At 38.5% G+C, this 20,994-nt stretch overlaps 1 protein-coding gene across 5 annotated transcripts in view; it reads right to left on the minus strand.

The window, feature by feature from the left end:
* Nucleotides 1-20,994, minus strand: part of PHKB (phosphorylase kinase regulatory subunit beta) — a 69,378-nt gene that overhangs the window by 12,263 nt on the left and 36,121 nt on the right. For 3 of the 5 annotated variants that reach the window (XM_088062182.1, XM_014255510.2, XM_014255512.2), the window contains 12 exons: nt 19,408-19,502; nt 12,825-12,880; nt 12,570-12,663; nt 9,017-9,100; nt 8,724-8,828; nt 7,822-7,904; nt 7,651-7,741; nt 5,261-5,322; nt 5,009-5,171; nt 4,124-4,205; nt 1,930-1,987; nt 1,085-1,175 (listed from right to left, as the gene is read on the minus strand). In XM_088062182.1, the coding sequence (XP_087918308.1) occupies nt 1,085-1,175; nt 1,930-1,987; nt 4,124-4,205; nt 5,009-5,171; nt 5,261-5,322; nt 7,651-7,741; nt 7,822-7,904; nt 8,724-8,828; nt 9,017-9,100; nt 12,570-12,663; nt 12,825-12,880; nt 19,408-19,502 (1,064 nt within the window). Of the gene's footprint in view, nt 1-130; nt 222-1,084; nt 1,176-1,929; nt 1,988-4,123; nt 4,206-5,008; nt 5,172-5,260; nt 5,323-7,650; nt 7,742-7,821; nt 7,905-8,723; nt 8,829-9,016; nt 9,101-12,569; nt 12,664-12,824; nt 12,881-19,407; nt 19,503-20,994 lie in introns of all 5 variants that reach the window. The other 2 variants (XM_005526379.3, XM_014255513.2) reach the window with 1 other exon arrangement.

The following is a 20,994-nucleotide window of genomic DNA, read 5'->3' on the forward strand; positions in this document are numbered from 1 at the left end:
TTCTTTGGTAACATTTTTTTAAGCCATTGCATACTTTTAAAAGAAGCATCAGAGGCCTTCAAAATGAACAAGCCATTTGTTTAGTTTCTGTTATCATTCCTTAATGCAGTTCTGAGGAGCAAAGACTTACCTGCTTGCCCTGAACTAAAACATTAGTAATAGATGGTGCAAGGCTGTCCACTAGTTTACCTAAAAGACTTGCTGCGAAGCGCACAACAGACCTGAGGGCAGAAAACAGAGCAATCCCACTACATATCACATGCTAGTTTAATGAATTCAGATAGCAATCTGAAGTCTGCCACAGCAGAGAGCTCAAAATTAACTCAGTGAATACATACATTATTTACAAAGTGGAATTTGGATCAGATTTTATGCAGTCTTCTGTAGGTTTTAATTTTTTAGTTCAGATATAGGTTAATGGATCAAAGATATATTTAGTTAGAACTCATTAAACTACCAGTTCCATAAAAAGCTTCTAGTTCTCTTCTCAACACCATCTTAAACAAAGGCAGGTAAGAAATGCCTGCTCCTCTTTTATGGCATTTTCACCATTTGCAAGAGAACTTTGGTAATTTTGAAATCTATTTAAGGAAGAGGCAGAAAGATTTTGCAAGAGAAAGTATAACACATAACACCAAAGCCTTGCTGAGTGTTCCATGCTGAGGTAGTATTTTGCATGTGCAGCATGAAGAGACTTGTGTCACCTGCCAGGTTAAAAACAAGCTATAACTTCTAAGAACCCCATTTTTCCATATATGCAGTAGATGGTTAAAGATATGAATACATATAATAATAATTTCCTGACAAAACACAAACCTAACAGACCGGTAATTGAGCTTTTCTAGCCCAGACTTTGAGGCTACTAAGAATCACTTGTTCACAGAGATGAGGAATAAGCTGTAATATTCTATGGTGTTAGTAAAAAACTCAAACAGTTGATGTTGATTCCTGTGAAAACTGCTACACACTCCTTAAGATCATGAGCAAAGCATTTCAAAAATGCATAAGCTGATACTATCAAAATGCAAATAAGCAAAAAAAAAAAATCTCACAGAGCTGCACTCCAGATTTCTGGGCACTTTACCTGTTTCCCATGTACCAGTAAAGTAGTAATATGTGGGGTTATAGAAGAAGAAAATTTCTGTGCAAATGCAGCACTGTAGCGCAACACCAACCTATATGTGTGTCACATGGCAATCATGGAAGAGAAATGAAAAACAGTTTTATTTTTATTAATTACAAAAAATGCCATCAAGGTATTTTGGTTCTACCTCATTATTGGCAAAGGCTCAATTAACTGTATGTAGAGACAAAAATGAAAAACATATATTTACTGACCTGTCACGAATAGTTACAGAGTGAGGGAACAGAGTTCAGGACAGGCTTGACTTTGGTAAAAGGAAATTAAACGTCTACTGAGCTTCAGGGCAAAATAATTAATAAACAACATGTAAATATCAACCTACTTGCTGAAACCTTTTAAAGTTATTGTGTCAAAGTCAGGCTTAAAGCAAATTACTTCAGGGCAATGAATCTGAGTTAGTGCATCAGCTTAAATGATTTATATCTGAACACCAGCCTTCCTACATAAAGCTACTGACAGTATTATATCATGGCCTGTAAGAAATAGGAATATTAACATTCTTCTCACATTATTTCAATTTAATGAGGCCTGTGTACTGGCAATAGCACTCAGTGCAAAACCAGCCTTTTGCTTTTGTATTTGAAAAGATAACAGTAAGAAATTGCTTCTTAATTTTTTAAAGCCTATTAAACCAGACTTTCAGCTGCCATGCACCAATACAACTGTCAGGAAAGTTGCCATTTTCCCCCCTTTAAGTGTGTGAGAATCCAGCCTTACTTTCAATAAACACATTAGGAAAACAAAACTGGTGTAAGCCAGAAGGAACACGATATTTGTATACAAACCAGAGCTTTCTGCTGCCAGCTCGTCTGTAGATTCTTTCAATATGCTCAGCAACAGTACCTAAAGGCATTCATTGAACAAAAAAAAAAAAAGAAAAACAAAACACAAGCAAAAAAAGATGCACAGGTTTTAATTTAACAGTAATAAGGCAAATTTGATGAGACCAGTTAATTCTGAATCTGCTTTAGTAAAGCACTTATCTATTAAGCTCAACATCTAAAATTCAGATGCAATCAAGTCCCCTGTCTACCAGTGTATGTTGTTATGAAAGAAGCCAAACCAGATTTCAGCTGAATTTGCTGCTCATGCTGTAGAGACAACTATTATATCACCTGTTCTTGCAATGTATCAGGGAAAATTAATCTACATATAGATTTGGCCTATAAAGGTACACCCCATCATATGGTACATCCTTGAACTGCAGAACCTAAAGTTCTTCAGCTTCTGTTTTCAGATTTATGTTTTATTGATTGGGTGATTATTTAATGTCAGTCTCAGCAGTCTCCATGCAGGGAATGCAGGGAACTCTTAGTCAGTGACAGACCATTTAATACAAGGTGCATTTTAAAAAGGTTATCATCACCCACTATTTCATAGGGGGTGGCACTGAGAGTTAAAGTTAGCTCTGAACACTCAGAGGCACAACTGCACTTTTTTTTTACCTAATTGATTTCAAGAGAGGTTTTAAGTTCACCATCACAATCCAATGGTTGTAAGTGGTAACACTGCTTGCTTGCAGAGGTTAGGAAATCTGCCTTGAGCTGTTTCTAGAGCAGAGAACACAACCTACAAAGGACTAAAGAAAGCTGCTTAGGCTCCCAAAGCCTCACCACACTACAGGTGACTGCTGGAAAAGGCCACTTCAGAACCTACATGGGCCTAATGTGCATATTCCAACCACACCTTGCAACAATGCCCTGGGTTATCAGCAAATGTGTTTTATTCCGCCTGATGTGGCTTTCCAGTCCTGTGTGTAGTTTTGGGCATCACAACAGAAGAAAGAAAAAAAAAAAAAAAAAATTTAGAAAGTATCCAAAGGAGGCACAGGAAGATGGTGAAGGATTTGGCAGGGAAGCCATGTGAGGAGTGGCTGAGGTGAGGTGGCTTGTTAAGCCCAGAGCAGAGGAAAATGAAGAGAGACCTCATTGGGATCTACAACATCCTCACGAGGGGCAGGACTAGATCTCCTCACTCTGGTGACCAGCGACAGGACTCAAGGGAATGGTTGGAGCTGAGTCAGAGAAGGTTTAGGTGGGAGATCAGGAAAAGGTTCCTCACCAGAGGGTGGCTGGGCACTGAATAGGCTCCCCAGGGCAGTGGGCACAGCAGCAGCCTGACAGAGCTCAGGAAGCTCTCAGACACTCCCTGGGGGGTTGCTGGGGTGTCCTGTGAAGGATGATGATCCTTGTGGGTCCCTTCCAACTCAGAATATCCTATAGATTCTATGACATTTTTAACGCAGCAATACAGATATAATGTATGTTTATGTCAATATGGCAGCTCTTCTCCACATGAACCAGGCATCTCATACCAAAATTAAGAAGCAGAGCTCTGTAACATGAGGTGGGAAGTCACACTGCTTGATGAATAACTAGGAGTATATTATTTGATTTGAATAGCCCTCTTTTTCTGAGTAGTCATATATAAAAAGGCAACTGAAAAGCAATCTTTGGAAAAAAAGACAAAACACCAAACTTTGCAGCACAAAATCCCAAAGCCTCAGTAGCCTTTTCAGAATTGTATTACAGGAATTTAGACCCTGTGCTCTAAAAGAAAGCCGTAATACAGAACCAGAGCTTCACAGATACATTGAATTAAAGTCAGATTACATCAAAGCAGAATAGAAATTCAGTATAAAGCCTCATATAGTTCAGACTGTTACAGACATTTAGACTTGTCTTTGTTTCCTTTTCTTTGTAAGGTCAAATCCTGTCTTTTTTTCTAATCTACCCATTCAAAATTATAACCAGATACATCACTGGCCTACAAACAATCTAAAAACATTCATGTATCCAGCAGCTCATTCCCCACCACACCATCAATTTGCATGTCCTATTTAATGTAGAAATTGCTCTAAATGGCAGAGAAAAGAGCTCCACAACTGCTGGCATGCACAGCTATTATTCATGTTTACTGCAACTAAACATACAGCTGCTCCCTCAGTGCTCAGAACAGTCAAATGGAAGAAGCTCTTACCTTCCTTGGTGATAAAATTCGGCCCTTCCCTTTTAAGCAATATACTTGAGAGTAACGCTTGACTTGCCAGGCAATTGCAGTCCTTAAATAAAAAACAGCAACAACAGAACCACAAATAGCCTTCAGATTGTCACTGAAGCAAAGCCACAACAGCTATTAAAAATTTCAGGTGAAACCAAAGGGCCTTTTCTTCTTTTCAATTTAAGGAAAAAGTCTACATAGATTATTTTCAAGGGGATTTCACAACTATTCCATACCCTATGTATGCTGTATCCTTGTCACTGCTGCTTGCAGAGGCTTCTCTGTGGATCATATTAAGCTGTAATAATTTTACCTTGGAAAAGTTTCCTGATTTTTCCTTCTCAGGTCCTTTAATTTACAGCAAAAATGCTTGTAATGAAATAGGGAACCAATTTGTGTGCTTGTATTATCACTAGATCTAGAACAGGTACTGGTAGCTTTCTTCTAGAGACAGGAAACAAATGCCAGATTGGAACTATCCCTTAATGCCATTAAGAAGTTCCCAGTCCATCCAAATGAATACCCACTCCTCAAGTCTTTTGACTTGCACTTTGTCAATAAAATATCTGTTCTGGCACATGACAAATGGATCCCCTCCTAGATGGTCACTTGGCACTGAAGATGATTGGGGCAGCTGGGAGAACTGAGAGCCAGCACTGATACAAGTGGGGCCAGGAAGCTCTGTGATAAGGTAAAGAGGAGCATTCCCTGAGTGAAGAGAAATTTCAGACATTTTATATTATTATGCATACCCCAATACTGATCATGCTGATCTAAGTAGGCTACTGGTAAAAAGAGTACCAGCAAAGAATTTCTTATTTCACAAGAATGAAGTTATACTGTACTTTTATCAAGTTTTCTTACATTAAGTTTCTGCAGGATCTCATATGTTGACTTGTTTTTCCAGTCATTAATATTTACATCTGGTTGCTGTTCAAGTTCAGAAGCATTGGGAGTACTAGATTGTCTCTTGACTTTTGAATGTTTTGGAAGATCCAGCTCTTCCAAACTCTTAAATACAGGAGCCCTGCCAAAATAAGTATTTGATTTCTTTATGGTTCAGAAAATATTTTAATAATCAAATAAGTCATCACTACAATTTGCACAAAGCCTTACTCTTCTGTTTCAGTGATGCTTAGGAAGTCAAGTTGTTCAACAACTGCTCCAGATATTAATGTCTGAAATGAAAAATTGGAAACAAATTTTAAAATACATATATGACTGTATAGCTATGTTTTAATCTCAGTATGTTGCCGGTGGTTTCCACTGAGAAAGTAGTGTGTTTATCTACTGTTCCAAGTATTTTACACTTGCAGAATACTTTTGGTCTTCCATGAGGAAAAAGACAGCTTAAGGCAGCAGAAGTCTCTTGGGGCTGCTGTCTCCTTTTTGCTCCTGCTCCATTTTTCTTTTGCCCTGTCCAGCTTCATCAAGCACTGCCCACCCCCCAAAGTCAAGGCTGATGAAAACTTGAGTCTGAGGATTTGCATTCCTCAGAGTCCTGCACAGTCCCCCTGTTCTGGATACCAATGTTCATTATTCCAGGGATGGCTGAAGGCCAGGAAGTTTTCCTGTCAGCCTCACTGATGTTTCAGGCAAACATTACAAAGAGCATTCCCACTGTGTGTTCATTCCCTAATCCAAGCATGGCTGGCCTAAGTTTGCACATCAAATGCAGATTACAAATACTTCCATCTCAAAAGATTACATAGCTGAAACTCAGTGCTGCATTTACCTGATATAGTCATTACAATTCATTCACTCTGAATTTATAAGAATTCCCTATTTATCTACTGCCAGAGGAAAGGTATTGTGCTACAGCATTTTTAAGACTGCTTTTGATGGTTCTCATTAGCTAAATAAAACTGAGTGTTTTTTGTGAACTTTTATATTCCATTTTCATTGTACATGAGTTGCAATAAAACATTGATCTGTTATGCCGTGAGTTGACAGAATATAAAAACCCTGCTTTGCTTTCATTACTGGTGCCATTCATTCTCTGCCTTGCACATCTGCTTGAACACATGATGACAATGAAGGTAAAAATCAGAAAAGAGCTACAAAACTTTTGAGCATACAAAATTTTAGAATAAATCGATTTGGTATAGTTTATAGGGAAAAAAGAGCATTCACCCAATTAGAGACACACATTCTCTCTTAGGTATGTTTAACATGTGCACCTAAATGAAGCAGCTGAATGCAACTGACAAAGATCAATATATATTTTGTTGGAATAAATAAATTATTCAAGAAAACACCATGAATTAGACATGTCCCTTGTTCTTTTCTCAAATCCTCCCCTATAATGAAACAAGACTGCCAGCTGTGCAGTAAGTCAGAGATTCCAATTCAGGTACTGGAGCAGGCACAGGGTTCCCAGCAGCAAAGGCACCCACCACCAACAATCTCCACTGGGCCTTCATGCCAAACAAACATTTGTTTGTAGTCTTCCCATGTGCTCTTTTTAATAGCTAACAAATAAAGCAAAGACCAGTAACTGTCAACATCTTAAACCCTTTAAAAAAAACTCCTTACTTTTTATATTAGAAAATGGACCTTTCCAGAAGGTCAGTGAATATGAAAGGGAAAGTTTACTCCCCAGTGGCTGTCCAGTGTAGTGCTTAGAATAAGGACACAGGTAGATGGAGAAATTTCTTGTCTGATAAATCTTTCTTGCAAGGTAAGAAAGTCATTGCAGTTCAGTTTAAAAAAAACCAAGCCAACAAACAAACCAAACCACAGCAACAACCCTTCAGTAATGGCATTTGCTGTAGGAAGAGTCAGTGGTACCAGGAGAGATTACATGACCTACGTGTGAGCACGAGAAATACATAAATACTTAAAGATTCCAAGGATATCTTAAACCATCACAGCTAGAAGCATTTCCTTTCCCAATGACCCTGCTCTTCTACAAATTAATGATTTTCTAGGGAACAAGAAGTCATTACTCTCTCTTTAGTCTTCTCTCTTAGAAAAAAAGGATAGTTCAATAGGTGTAAACTAAGATTAACTAGCACACAGGAATATGCAAAATCAGCACCTGTCTTGGCAATTTTCACTTTTTAATGAAGGAATGTTCCTGCTTTAAGATTCATTCAATCAGTAAAGATGTTAAAACTAGCTCTTAGTTCTTGTAAGAATTTTAATATATGTGAAGCACCTTTTTTTCCCCTCCATGGTTATCTAATCAAAAGAAATCCCTCAGTGCTTGACACTGTGGCTTTATCCTTTGGTAGTAATTTCACAAGATTGCTTAACCAAAAACACCTCTTCCCTTCTGAAAATCCTCTGTGAAGATTATGACTTTCAAAAGACTAATCAAAAGGAATTAAAATAAGCCCATGTTTTTGTTGAGACAAAACAAACAGTACCAAATGTCTTGAGTCTTGACTCCTTACTTTAATGAAACTAAATAAAATCAGAAGTCACATAAACCCCCAAAGTAGTAAGAATACATGTGCCAGTACCAGAGGATAAGAACACAACAGTCAGGAGAAACACCTTACCTGTACTCTGTCAACATGAACCTTCACTCCTCCAACAATTCCCTTTCTAAAGGCTGCCAGCATATCTAATATGGGACTGAATCTGCTCCCTCTGAAATTTGAAACAGAACTCCATTAATCTTGCACTCAGGTAAATCCCACACTCCAAATCCTGCTTTTCTCTTTCCCTACCTTATGTTGTCTTCCCGGATCAGTACCACGAACAGGGGCCGGCCGTGCATTTTCCAGTACTGCTTGATGAACTGCAGGGCGTTCTGGGCAAGGAAGAGTGTCAGTCACACCACCTCCCAAACAACACAACAAGCACAGCCTACCAGAACACACAGTACAATACAGCAGAGGACCTACAGCCCTGAAAACCCCAACAGGTCAAAAACACCTCAGCTACTAAAGCACCAACAACCCTCTGCAACAGGAACAAGCTGCTGTCAAGCCCTGCTAATTTCCTAAGTGTTCTGAAAATACTGCTAAGCAAATGTATGGATCGTGGAGCAAACCATGAGACAGTGCAGAGCTCTGAACTACAGGCAATGACCTAGAAAATCTGTGTGGGGATCCAGGGCTTGAATCCCAGCCACTGGGATGGAAGCACCAGGGCCACCTTCTGTGCACTGACGTTGCTGCTCCAGCCCAGGGCACGTGGGGGGTGAGCTCTACACTGCTGCCAACCTTGCAGGCAGGGAAGGGGGCAGGTTTTAATATTTGTGCAAAATCAAGTAGTGTTTCCTCTGGGCAAGGCTTTCGTATCTCCTGTAAACACCAGTCTTTTTCCTTTTTTCAGCCAAGAACATTTGTTCTCCCAAAGAAACAAATGATAATTTGCTTGCTGCCCTACAGCATTCCCAGTCACTTTGGAGGTAGTTTTTTTTGTCACAGACAGATACTCACAAGAACTCATACTGGGCTGACAGGGTATTTGTCTCAATACACTTTCTAGCTGCAAGTTTATTTTTGTATTATAATAATATACACTGTACTGTGTTCCCCTTTCAGTCTTCTGTTTTATCAGATTGCACAGTTTATTCTTCTACAGACTGTTTTTGTCAGTTACTCAAAGGAAAAGTTAAAAATACCTTAATGTCATCAATCAACATCATAACATCCTGAGACATGTAGAAATCACTGAGATCAAAAATGATCGAGTAGCAAACTACAGTCTTCCCCAGTATTCGATAAATCTGTTGAGAGAGAAAAATTCCATTCATCTTTTCTTTAAAACATTTATCAGAGCCAAATACAATTACTTGAAAGTCATAAAACATGCATAAAATAACATTACATTTCAATTCTAGTTAAAACCATACAGACTAAATGTTTATCTAAAATATTTATCAATAATGAGAATATAAACTTCTCTTGTAATAACCTTTGATGTTCCAAGGCATCCTATGGGTCTGTCCGGTCTTCCAGATAATCCCAATTTCTCATTGACTCCCAAATGGAAGTAAGCCTGTGAGAAAGAATAACGAAAACTGATAAAAACCTAGATACAAGCATTTCTCATGCCCCTGCCATGTCTCACAAAGAAAGCTGTGTGCAGTCTGCTTTGATTAGAAACTGATTCAGAAAATGTTGCTGGTTTTGCTATTCAGGGTTGTTTTTTTAAAAAACACTTGTTTCCTATATTAGGTCTTCTTTTTAACTTCTTGCTCCTATTCCTTTTCTAGTCTATGTAAATAAAATATTTATTGATTTTTCAGATTGCTTATTGAAACGATTTTTAAAGGATCATTTGCATTTATTGGCTAGCCAAATTTACCTTTTGTAATGCCTTGTCAGAGTGGATACAAAAGTAAAAGAGTCATAAGAATCTTTAAAGGTCTTTATTCTAATTTTAGTACGAATCTGGAAAATTAATGCATCAGCAACACAAGCAAGAGGGAATTATCATTCATAGCTTGATTCTTATTAGAGTTGTGTATACTTAGCATTACTTCAACTGATACAATTTTGCAAAAATAATCTTAACTTATTACATTGTTTAAAAACTGTAAGAAAATACAGTAAGCTGAGCAATACAGTATAAATGTATCAGTTAAACCAGACTGAAAGATGTGGTTTTTCCTTACTTGGCCTATTTTAGGCAAGGAACCCACCATTACTTCAGAATATTCAGAATTATGAATATTTTCCAAAGTTCAACCTTTATGTTATAGGAAGATAATTCAGAAGCAAATGAAAGCAAACACTTGAACAAACATTACACTCAAAAGCTTCCTATTGCTGTCAGCTTGGGGCCTTCCCTGATCCTGCCCATGTTTCTGCATTAATACCAAGAGCTATTTAAAAAAGAAAATAAACAAAATTACCTACAGGACCTGTATCCAGAGTAAGGAATTGTACTCAAATGGGGAAGGATGGAGACATCAGAACACTGATAGGTTTCAATAACCCATCTGTGCATAACAAAGCCAAACAATGCTGAACATCTTCTTGTGGTAAATATGGGAGACTGGGAGAATGGCAGTAGGCAGGGCCATTTAACACTAAAAGGACCTTCATTTTGCTGGAATGCAGAACATGAAATGCTTTCTTAACAAAAGCAGAACTGCATTAGCATTGTAACATTGTCTGTTTCCTTGAAGACTCTGTAGCTTGAGGCCCCATGTTGACACACAGGCTACTAAAGCAGTTTCCTCCTCCAGTGAGTTCTCCATCTGATCTGTTACAATCAAAGCTCAGATGCAGCACCAGACACTGAACAATGCATCTTTTCATTCAAGTCCAGCTGCTTCAAGCACCTTTGGGTTTTTTTATTAAAATGCCCTTCAGTTCTGGATTATTAAGCTGATAATAGCAAGAAATGGCTGTGAAAGCAGACTGGGCTGTTGGACTGATTTATGAGCATGACCCAAAATGCAGTGGTCTTGCACACCACCTGTTTCTGTGATACTTTTCCTCTCTCAGTCCCTGGCCAAGAGGTATTCTGCTCCTCTCCTGTGCTGTTCTTTCACTCCAGATGTACTTTTTCCCTAAGTATTATGTGTATCTTGTCCCATTTTATTGTTCATCTCTTTTCATTCCCCCGCTGCCCCCACTTTGTGGGTATCTTCACATGACTTCAAGTTCTACTTTCAGTCTCCATCCATTTGTTTTGCCACAGTTTTTTTGACACGTCTGTTAATAAGTCTAGAGATTTAAATTGTTATCATGTGCTTCTAGAGCAGTTCAAAGGTTTCTGATTAAATTAAATACTCCTTTGAACTGGCAGCATCAGAGTAGCAAATACTGAGATCTGTATTTTCCACAGATCAACCTTCAAAATATATTGACTGTTCCACCATTGGCTTCCTCTCCCCTCAAAGGATGACAAATACTACCAGGAGATTTTGTTTCTTTGCTTTTTGGTTCATTTTGGTTATTGGCATAATAACCCCAAGATCAAACCCCAGTTCTCATAACACCCCAAACACTCTCTTTACTCCACAGCTCTGGCAGAACCTTTATTAGAAGCCCATAGGAAGAGGTTTTGTATCAGGTGAATTAATATTTTCATGGCACTCCTTTAAGAACTAAATTTTGATGAGGCAGCTATACCTACCCATCATGAGGATAAAGGAAGTGTCAGAATTTCCAGATGTTTCAACAGCTTTAGAAAAATAAATCTTAACACAGACATTTTCATAGATAGGAATTTATTTGATAATAAAAAAACTTAATGAAGGTATCATCTTTTTGTCAAGGAAACCAAAGAAGTGATGGATGACAGAGAGACAATATATACTTCTATAGTAAAGTTATGGAGTATTCATTTGTTAAACCAAAGTTTCAGTACAGAATTTCAAGACAGATACAGATAAAGAGAACATATTTTGGAATATATTATCATAAAAGCTAGTGAGTAAAAATGGGTTCAGAAATGAACAAGGATGAATGGAAACATGGCTATATCTCTTCTCCCTGCTTTAGTCCTTTTCAGGTGTTATTGGCTTAGGGTAAGCATTTTTCTGAGTAAGTCAAAGACAAGTTTAGCACATCATTCATCCTTGCAAACTTAAGAAACCCAAAATATATTCTATATTCCCTGTTTCTGGGTTTACTTTTTTTCCTTGTGTCCTACAGCATCCTGATACAGATCATGGCATTGACCATGTGACCTGATTTCTGAGGGAGAGCCCCATACAGTGATCTGTTCTACAAGTGGGACCTGGGGGCTGACAACAAATTTGTCACTGCACTGCCCCCAGACATGCCTGGCTCTCTCCGAGACCATTTGCACAACACAAGGTCAGACAGGAGCTTTGTGTACCTGATCTACAGCCAGGACCAGCAGGGCCAGCCTAGGCCTGTAGGGATGCGGCTGTTCCTCGGGAGACTCCTTACCCCAATAGAAAGCAGAGCCTTCAGGGAGGATGAAGGGGATCCTGAGGATGATCCTTCATCCCAGTAATTTCTAACTATGGTATGTTAAATGTGCTCAGCTAAAGAGGTAGACCAAAAAGGATTTCAAGCCCAAAACTTCCAGGATATAGTGTCAATCCAAGGGAAAACAGTGACAGAGAAGTGGATGTTGCCTGTTATAGAGACTGCACTATGAAATCCTATGATGGTTTATGCATACTGCCTTAATCCATTCCTTTGACTATTGCTCATTTGCTTGTTTCTCCATCAAGATTCATTTGGTTTACCAAGCTACTAATGTTATTAAAATTGTATTATTCATTCATTAGACTTTGAAAGTGGCTCAGGCAATAAGCCTAATCAGATAATACAGAACATGTGGGCTCCCACATTTCCCTGAAAGCTGCAGGCATCTCTAACTTCCAGTGCCAGCACACCTTGCAACTACATTAGGAGGACAGAAATATTCAGAGAACAGCTTAGGGAGATACAAGGCTAATAGCTTGATATAAATCCTTGTTTTTGCAAAAGAAATACACAGATCAAGGATAAACAGTATTAAATGAAGAATTCCTTACTTTGACAAGTTCTTTCTGAGCCCATATCTGAATTGGTTCCACCTGCTGTGGGGTCTGAGTTTGGATTCCATATGTGTTCAGAAAAACTTGTAGGCTACAAATGAAATACAGATACATTTAATGACAAATCACAGAATGGTTTTAATAATTCTCTTGGCAGCAGATCTATACAAGCAGCAGTGTTTTATTCTACACCATTCCAGATATATTGTTCAGTCCTTAATACATAGGTACTCAACAAAAGTAAATACATACCGCTGGCTTTCTGCTATCAGGGCCACGTGTACCACCAAATCATTTTCTAGAGGACCCTGGAAAATAATGACAAAATCATTATTGGCATTGCTAACTAAAGATTTTATCCAATATAGCATGGCCAGGCACAATGGCTATTTAAACAATCCACAACAACAGACAGCACTGTCTGCACTGCTTTTTCTTATGGTGTGAGCAAACTGAAAGATTTGTAAATCTCAAGACTACAGGAAGCCAATTCTACCAAAAATACTCTGCAAGACACATTTTGGAGAATTAATAATGAATAGATTTCTGGTAATCATTACACTGTTTGGATTAGTTTGGGGGGGTTTCTTTAATTAAGAAGAACTACTTAGGGAAAACATCTTATTTCATACAAAAATTTAGAATTTATCAAATCAATACATCTCCTATATGCCTAATATTACCTAATGTTTTGATACATATTTTTGTAATGAGTGCAATTATTCAGATTTTTGGGTAAACAATAGAATTCCACTTAGAAATAACTGATGATTTCAGTTCTTTACTCTGGAAAATTGTCATCAGACAGCTGTTCTTTAGTGACATGAAAGAAATACTACATTTTACTGGAGACAGGTGCATTTCCTTCCGTTGTTACACAGACACTTCATGTTTGAAATAAATAGCAGTATTTTACATCAGGAAACCATGCAAATAGGAGTGAATTCAATGTGTTGGGTGAAATCATTGACTTGACTCTGTGGGTCTGGATCTGGCAATTCACCTTTCCTGTCTCTGGCAGAATGAGTTATGAACAATCACCATTCCTTCTGGAATGCCAGAGGAGTGAAATTCACTCCTCTGGCAGTCACTGACTGTAAAATAACACAACTAAGAGCAACTCACATTTTCATTGCTAACATGCTTTTGTCTACTTTTGTCTAGAAACTACCAGAACGTGAACGACAGAAGTTAAACACATCTTCTATTGATTATATAAAAAGACAGCATTTTTTTGTGATGATGGAGGGATAGACGTTGAATTAGGGCGATCTCAGAGGGAACACTTTCTTCCTCAGGCAGCTGTGAGCCTTCATATCAATAAAGATAGCTATGAGCCTTCATATCAATAAAGATCTTAGGGATTTGCAGAAGAAATTCTTGGTAATTTTTTCCCAGAAGTCTGTCAGTATTACATTTGAACTAAAAATGTCGGACTTTTAGCTACATGAAATAAGTTTCTGAGGAAAGTATATGCACAAAAAGACCAGATGAAGCAGTCAGAAGTTTGAGTGACACTAGAAGATTTTCCTGCTCAGAATAAGATCACTGTGTAGCAGTTGCACAATGTGTACCATTTGCATTCATACAAACAGGAAAATTCAACCCAAAACTCAGCCAGAATCACTGTGTATGAAACAAAAAGAAAAAGCCCCCCCCACACCTGAGAACAAAAGAGCCTCATCATAACTGTACATAACCTGTGAGTTCTGCCTCTCACACACAGCCAAGGACAGGATTCATTTACAGCAGTCAATATATAACACAGGCCAGAACTACAAAAATGCAGCTACAGCACAACTGGCACAACACAAAACCTGTGTGAAAAAATGATAAATCTTTAAAGTATTGTGGAAAAAATACAACAGTCATTGCAGAACAACTGTGGGATTGCTTCAACATTAAACAGAAAGTTACTGTTACTGTCATTTGACATATCACAGCCTGGAGGATCACAAGTAGTGGCCTAGAGAAACACAGATCAAAATAATAGATAAAACACCCAAAAAAAAGAAGCCACCCTTTCCAGTGATGATTGCCCTATACAGCATTTGCTGTGTATTTTAAAAAAAGAGATATGAAAAAGCATTAAACTGCTAAATATTCCACTAAATAAATCTTGTTAAAAATTCCATTTTAACGCCTTGGCTTTCACATTTGTCTAGTAAGGCCAGCCCAGGTATTATTCCCACAACATCCATCACTGTCTCCCCAAGACACCACAACAGCCCCCCTGCCCAGGCTCCCCTTCCTGCCTTGTGTTGCCACCTTGGATCCTTGGCAGAAGGCTTGGTTTCAGCTGTATTCTGCATGCTGTGCAGATGATAAATATACCTCAGAAGAACAAGATAAAAGACTGATTAGTTGTTCTTCCTCTTCAAAAAGGAGAAAAAAAAAATCACAGTTTTTAACAAGGTTATTAACTGTTGGAGGTAGGATAAAGGGAAAAATCCCTGACTCTCTTCCTGGCACAAGCAGAGAAAGCAGCTCAGTCCCAGCTCTTTGCCGCACTCTCACTGCACAGGTGTTATCACTGTGCTTTCTGCTCACACTGCCAGGAAACCTCACAACTCTGGAAAAACCCCATTCATTGTAAGCATGTGAGAAATGGGGCAGAGCATTGAAGAGCTCCGATGGAAATGGTACTCACTGGGCTTCCCAAGCACACAGGGCACGGAGAGGCAAATGGGAACAGCTCAAACAGGAGAGACTGCACTGCACCCCCAGGAGCGCCTGGCTGCTCCTGAACCACAACCCACCTGTCCCCGGCAGCACTGAGCACTGCTGACCACCCTGTGCCCACTGGCACTGAGCACTGCTGACCACCCTGTGCCCACTGCTGACCACCCTGTGCCCACTTCTGACCACCCTGTGCCCACTGGCACTGACACAGCAGCCCCCTGAAATCAAACACAGCACACGTATGTGCCTCAAATGCCAAAATAGCATTTGGCAGATTTACAACTGTGTTAACTGTGGTAGACAAGTGTATTAATGTGAATGAAAGCAAGAACATGTTTATAATTAACACAACAAAACAAATCATCTAATATGACTCCATCCAAATTAGACATGCTCTAATCATAAACATAAAAATCTAAAATATCTCAGTCTATCTAAAAATAATAATTTTAGTTCATTCTTTACATATTATCTATTTATCTTAAAATAAAAAAAATAAGCAGTCTATTATTTTGACTATTCTCTTCCCCATTTTCTTTATCAATAGGCATTAATCCTAATTCTCAGTACCTGAAATGAAATTCTTACAAAGTATTGCTAACTCTACACAGCAAAACATTAAAGGAATACAGCCATCACATTCAGAGAATTCAGTTAATTAATTGTAACCCTAAGCACATATTTCAACTTAACTCAGAAGATAAAATGGTCCTACTCTGGCAATTTAGTCAGATTATGATTTTTTGTTAAAGATAAAATTAAACATAAATCAGCAATAAATCAGCTTTCACATGTGCCAGTAAAATACAAAACAGTCCCAAAAAACCCCCACCCTAGCTCGTATCTCAAACATTATTGTTACCATGCAGGCCCTCTTCTACACTACATCCTCCCAGAACAGAATGCAACAACCCAAACTGAGTTAGAATCTCTCCTGAATCTGGAGACAGTAAAGAGTCACAAAATAAGCTCTTCTAAGGAACCCAGTTCTAAAGAGTCACCCTGAACCAGAATTCCCTGCATTATTTCCTTTCAAAGTAAAGGGAGTATGGCTGATTCTATCTCCTTTGAACCCCTGAATAACCTGACCATTAGGACTGTAAAGCAGAGAAGAAAGAGCCCCTCTGAGTGCTCTTTGACTTCAGCGTGTTCTGGAGCACAGACTAAACCCAGCAAAGCCAGCCCTGCTCCAGCACCACACTGGCACTTCCCCAAGAAAGAACATATGGACACAGCCTCCTGAAAGTGGAAAATAACGGGTTTTGGCATTGAATTAGGAGAAAAAACATTTCCTTCAAACTATAAACAGACAAAATTAGTATTAGTGGCTATTATGTTTTTACTGCAATGCTCATTTGATGCCTCAGTTTTCTACAAGCAATGAGATTGTCCTTGATCTGATTTTCTGATGCACTCCCAGCTGTAATTACACATAGTTATATATACAGTTCTCATAGCACTTTTGCCTTTGGAGGTCTATATTACCTTACTTTCCTTTACCTAATTCTTCATTGATGCTTCTAAGCTGTAAAAGTATGGTTGGAATATTTGAAATACTTTCCATTGCTTGATTAAATCTACACTATTATGTGGGTTTGAGAAATATTTTTGTAGTGGCACCAAACCCACAAATATATTAAATTAATCACATTTTTCAGTGGAAAGTGTTCAGAGTTTATAGTCAATGCAACCACAAAATGAAAATATGCCTACATGGAAAACACATTTCTTGAAGAAATATTTACTTAGCACAGAGCTTCAAATAAAAATTAAAAAAGCTTTCTTTTTGGTACATCTCCTTTCAGAACACCATATCACAACAAAATTTATATACACAGGGCCTCTGAAATTTTTACATATCCTTGTTTATTGCTTACAGGAATAAAATCTAATACAAGTGGAAATAGTTTTCTGTTCAATTTAATTGAATAATTCTTTAGCTATATGGAAAAAAGAAGACATCATTAAAGAGAAGAAACTACTTTTGATTTCTAAAGACATCATTAAGATGTGCCGTGTTCTCATTTTGTATCATATTTTTAGTCATTTTCCCTGCACTTTAAGGCAAATACTAGGTACTGATTTTGCATAAATTATCTCAATTAGATAAAATGGCACAATCAAACAGTCAGACAAACTGGTTAAGCAAATCTAAAACCGTGTATGAAAAAAGCCAAACTCAAGATTCTTGTCTGGAACTTGAAGACCTTTGCTGGTGCAGCTCACCTGGGTCATGTCAGGGCATCTTTGCATCTTTAACCTTCTCTTAACAATGACCCATCTGACATCTGCATGAAGGAACATTTTGCCCTGATAGTGTAGCAGTAAAACCACCCAAAATACTGCAGCAGCTGTTTCAGTACAAACAATCCCAAAGAAATTCCCCAATCACCCGGTGGCCTTACAGGGACATGAACCCTTCTGGTCACCATGTTTACACTGCTGCACAGAGGCTGCAATGCCAAAGGCCTGATGCCACAGTCCCTGTTTGCCACTTATTCAGAAGGGCATCCCTTCCTTCTAACCCACACTGGGAACCACATCTTGGATAGTTTTGGCATTTACAAATGGAAGAAATGGAGGCACAGTCATCTATGGCAAAGGAATATCCCCAGACCTAGGCATGCTCAGAATTTCCTTCCTTCTTCATGCATTATCTCAAGACGGAGTAAAATATCAAAATGCAACTGTTTAAGTTAATTTCAATGCATTCAACACTGTTGACTTTTAAAGTCCCTACTACATTGTTGAATTTTACAGGGTAGCTGCATTTTATTAAGTTCTTTATTGACGATAGAGGCTATTTCTCTCTGAAGATCTGAAAATTGCCTATCACATACTGGGTACTCCAAATAGTAGTAACAATGCTTTTCTACTAATGAGTCATAGAGTGCCTTTAGAACAAAGCCTCATCTTCTTCAAAGTGCTCAGCTGTGGCATATTAAAAGTGACTGGTCTGAAGAATCAAAGAAAGAAATTGGATGGGCTGCAGCAACCCTGATTCAATGCAGGTCCCTCCTGAGGGCACCCCACAAAGGCCAGCAGCTCCCAGGTTCTGTCACATTCATAATCCCATGATGTAAGAACAAACAAAGAAACCAGAAACAAATGACATCACTGAGCTTTCATTATCACACAGGAACATGGCAAATGCTGCACTGTAAACAATGAAAGTCTCATTATAAATGAACCAACAGCCAGGCACACGGATTACCTTGGTAACAGGAAATAGTAGGAAACTGAGGGGCAAAGCAGCATTTGGATAGAACAGAAAAACATTGTTCAGTTCTGAACTTGGTGTGAATCTTAAGATAAATACTTCATCTCTTATGCTTCAATAACAAATTCACAATGCTGAACAAGGAACTTCTTAAATATACATTCCTTACACAGGAAATAAAAAGGCTGAAGCACATTTTAGCTATACATTTCCAAACACACAGTTCTTACCTCTTTAATTAAAGGAGTTCCCTACACACATACATGCTCGTATCTTGCTGTGCCATTCACTACAGATTTGAATTACCTTGTTTCAAGCATTCCCCATCCTTGGTCACTCATTCCTACTGCACATTTAATACAAATACAGGAGCACATGGAATCACTCTATCATTAAAGGGCCTTTAGAGTCATCGTGTCCAACCACTGATCCCGCACTCCTAAACCCATCCTGAACCCTGTCCCTAAATGCCACATCTATATATCTATTAAATACCTCCAGGGATGGTGTATCAACCATACCAAAAGAAAGAACCTCATTGTTGTAGCTCTTACGAGCTCTAAATACAAAAAATATTAATATGTTGTAGTAGAAAGTACTTTGAAGGAATAAGAAAAGCAGGCTCATTCTTGCCTTCCTGACATAACTTACAACTCAAAGACACATATGTATTTATTAGCAGCTGTTTAAACTTACATTTTACCTCTCATTTTGACTGCATCACTTAATGTGAAGGCAAATGTCCATCACGTCCCCAAAACTACATGTTACAATCTTCCTTTTAAAAGCAATCCTCCATCAATTCAGAAAATGTACAAACATTTTTCCTTGCACTTTAACTGCAATATTAGAGGACCATATTTAAATGGTCCTCTAATGCACTTAGATGATGATTTTCCAGTAGAAATATTTTAATACTAAGCTAATGCTTACCTGATTTGAAAACCTCATGCTGACGTTCCTCTGGTCCTGGGGGGGTACATATCGGCCAATGGGGTCAAGATCTTTAGGACTCACTAAATTATCAGCTGAAAGAAAATGAGAATAGAAATACAGAATGACTTGAGTACCTTCTGCAGCTTTTGTGAAGAAGCCATGTCAACTTTTGTGCTGCAGTTGGTTCTGCTTTGTTTTAGATCAATGACTTATAAAAGCACATTCTGAAAAATTCGGAGTTCTATTAATTTTAAAATTAATGACTCAAGCATTGTTCTTGCTATAGCTAATTACAATACTGTAATATAAAAGCCCAAGCCTTTATTTGCTCACAAAGATATGTTAATACATTATATGCAGACAACAGACTCCACAACACACAAGTCATGTTGAAAGCCCTTAATCCACAACCATGGAATTATTCTAGAGCTTTAACTATAAACCAAATGACCAGCAAAAATTGTTTAGCTTTGAATAAAAGCAGGCAGCCTCTATCTCAGGGTAACCACATGACTTGAATGCTGGAAAGAACAAGAGATATCAAAGGTACCTCTCCATATGGTATCTCAGAAAAAAAGTGAAAAAAAAAAATAAAATATTTTAAATCTAGCAAGTTCTACAGGGAGTTTTTTTACACAGGGGGGAGGAAACCCCACCAAACCTAAAACCCCAGTATTTTAACCTTCTCCTGAAAAAGCACTCCAGTAAAAATACACTATTAAAAAGTTTCAACAAATTCCTTGAATACAGGTTCATAATCCAGTATGAGCTATTATACCTTTAAAATAAGCTTTCTCCTACTAAAACTGTATTTTGACAGGAAACTGTCCAAACTCGATTTAATTCCTAACACAGAGTAAGTCACAATACATTTTCATTTCTTCTATCTCAAAGTCAACAATTTTACAGCTATTCTTAAAAGCCCCAACACAAGGGAATAAGGTATTAATCTAAACCAGAAGTGACTCATGGCTGCACTCAGCTCTGAGAGAAAACCAACACTGCCTCGATTGGAACACTTCTGAGCACTACACCATGGAGTAAATGAAGGCAGGAGGTTAAAACTTAAAATATGCCCTGCCTGAAGGTTGCCTGGGCTAGGCCAGCACAGAGTGATGGGGCAGTGGGGAGCAAACCACAGGCAGCACTGAGGGGCCCTGGCTGGGCAGTTCCAGGGGAAGCCCTTCCAGAGCCTTCTGCTGCCATGAGCTCTGCCAGCCCTGGATGCTGTGCTGTCCTCAGCCTCCTGCTGGAACCAGGCAGCAGGACTGCAGCCAGGAAAGGACTCTGCTCCTGGCTCTGCACTGCTCCTGCAGGGCCACCAACCATGGACACAAACCCGAAAAAGCTGGGTGATAAAAGATCACTACAGACAATTGATGAACATACTGACACAAGTTACCAAACCACAACTGAGCAAACCGCTCATCCAAGCTTCACTCCACACAGAATTCTTGTGCTGGCTAAAGGAATGGAAGCTACTTAAATTATGTGAAGTACCACTAATACAATAAAATGAATTAACCAAATGATTTCAAGATCAATGGGCTCTGCCTCATAGTGTTAAAAACAAGAGGTTTCCAG

Source organism: Pseudopodoces humilis, chromosome 14, assembly GCF_049639895.1.
Source record: "Pseudopodoces humilis isolate 2021_Gansu_Grassland_sample_001 chromosome 14, ASM4963989v1, whole genome shotgun sequence".
NCBI classification, from domain to species: Eukaryota; Metazoa; Chordata; class Aves; order Passeriformes; family Paridae; genus Pseudopodoces; species Pseudopodoces humilis.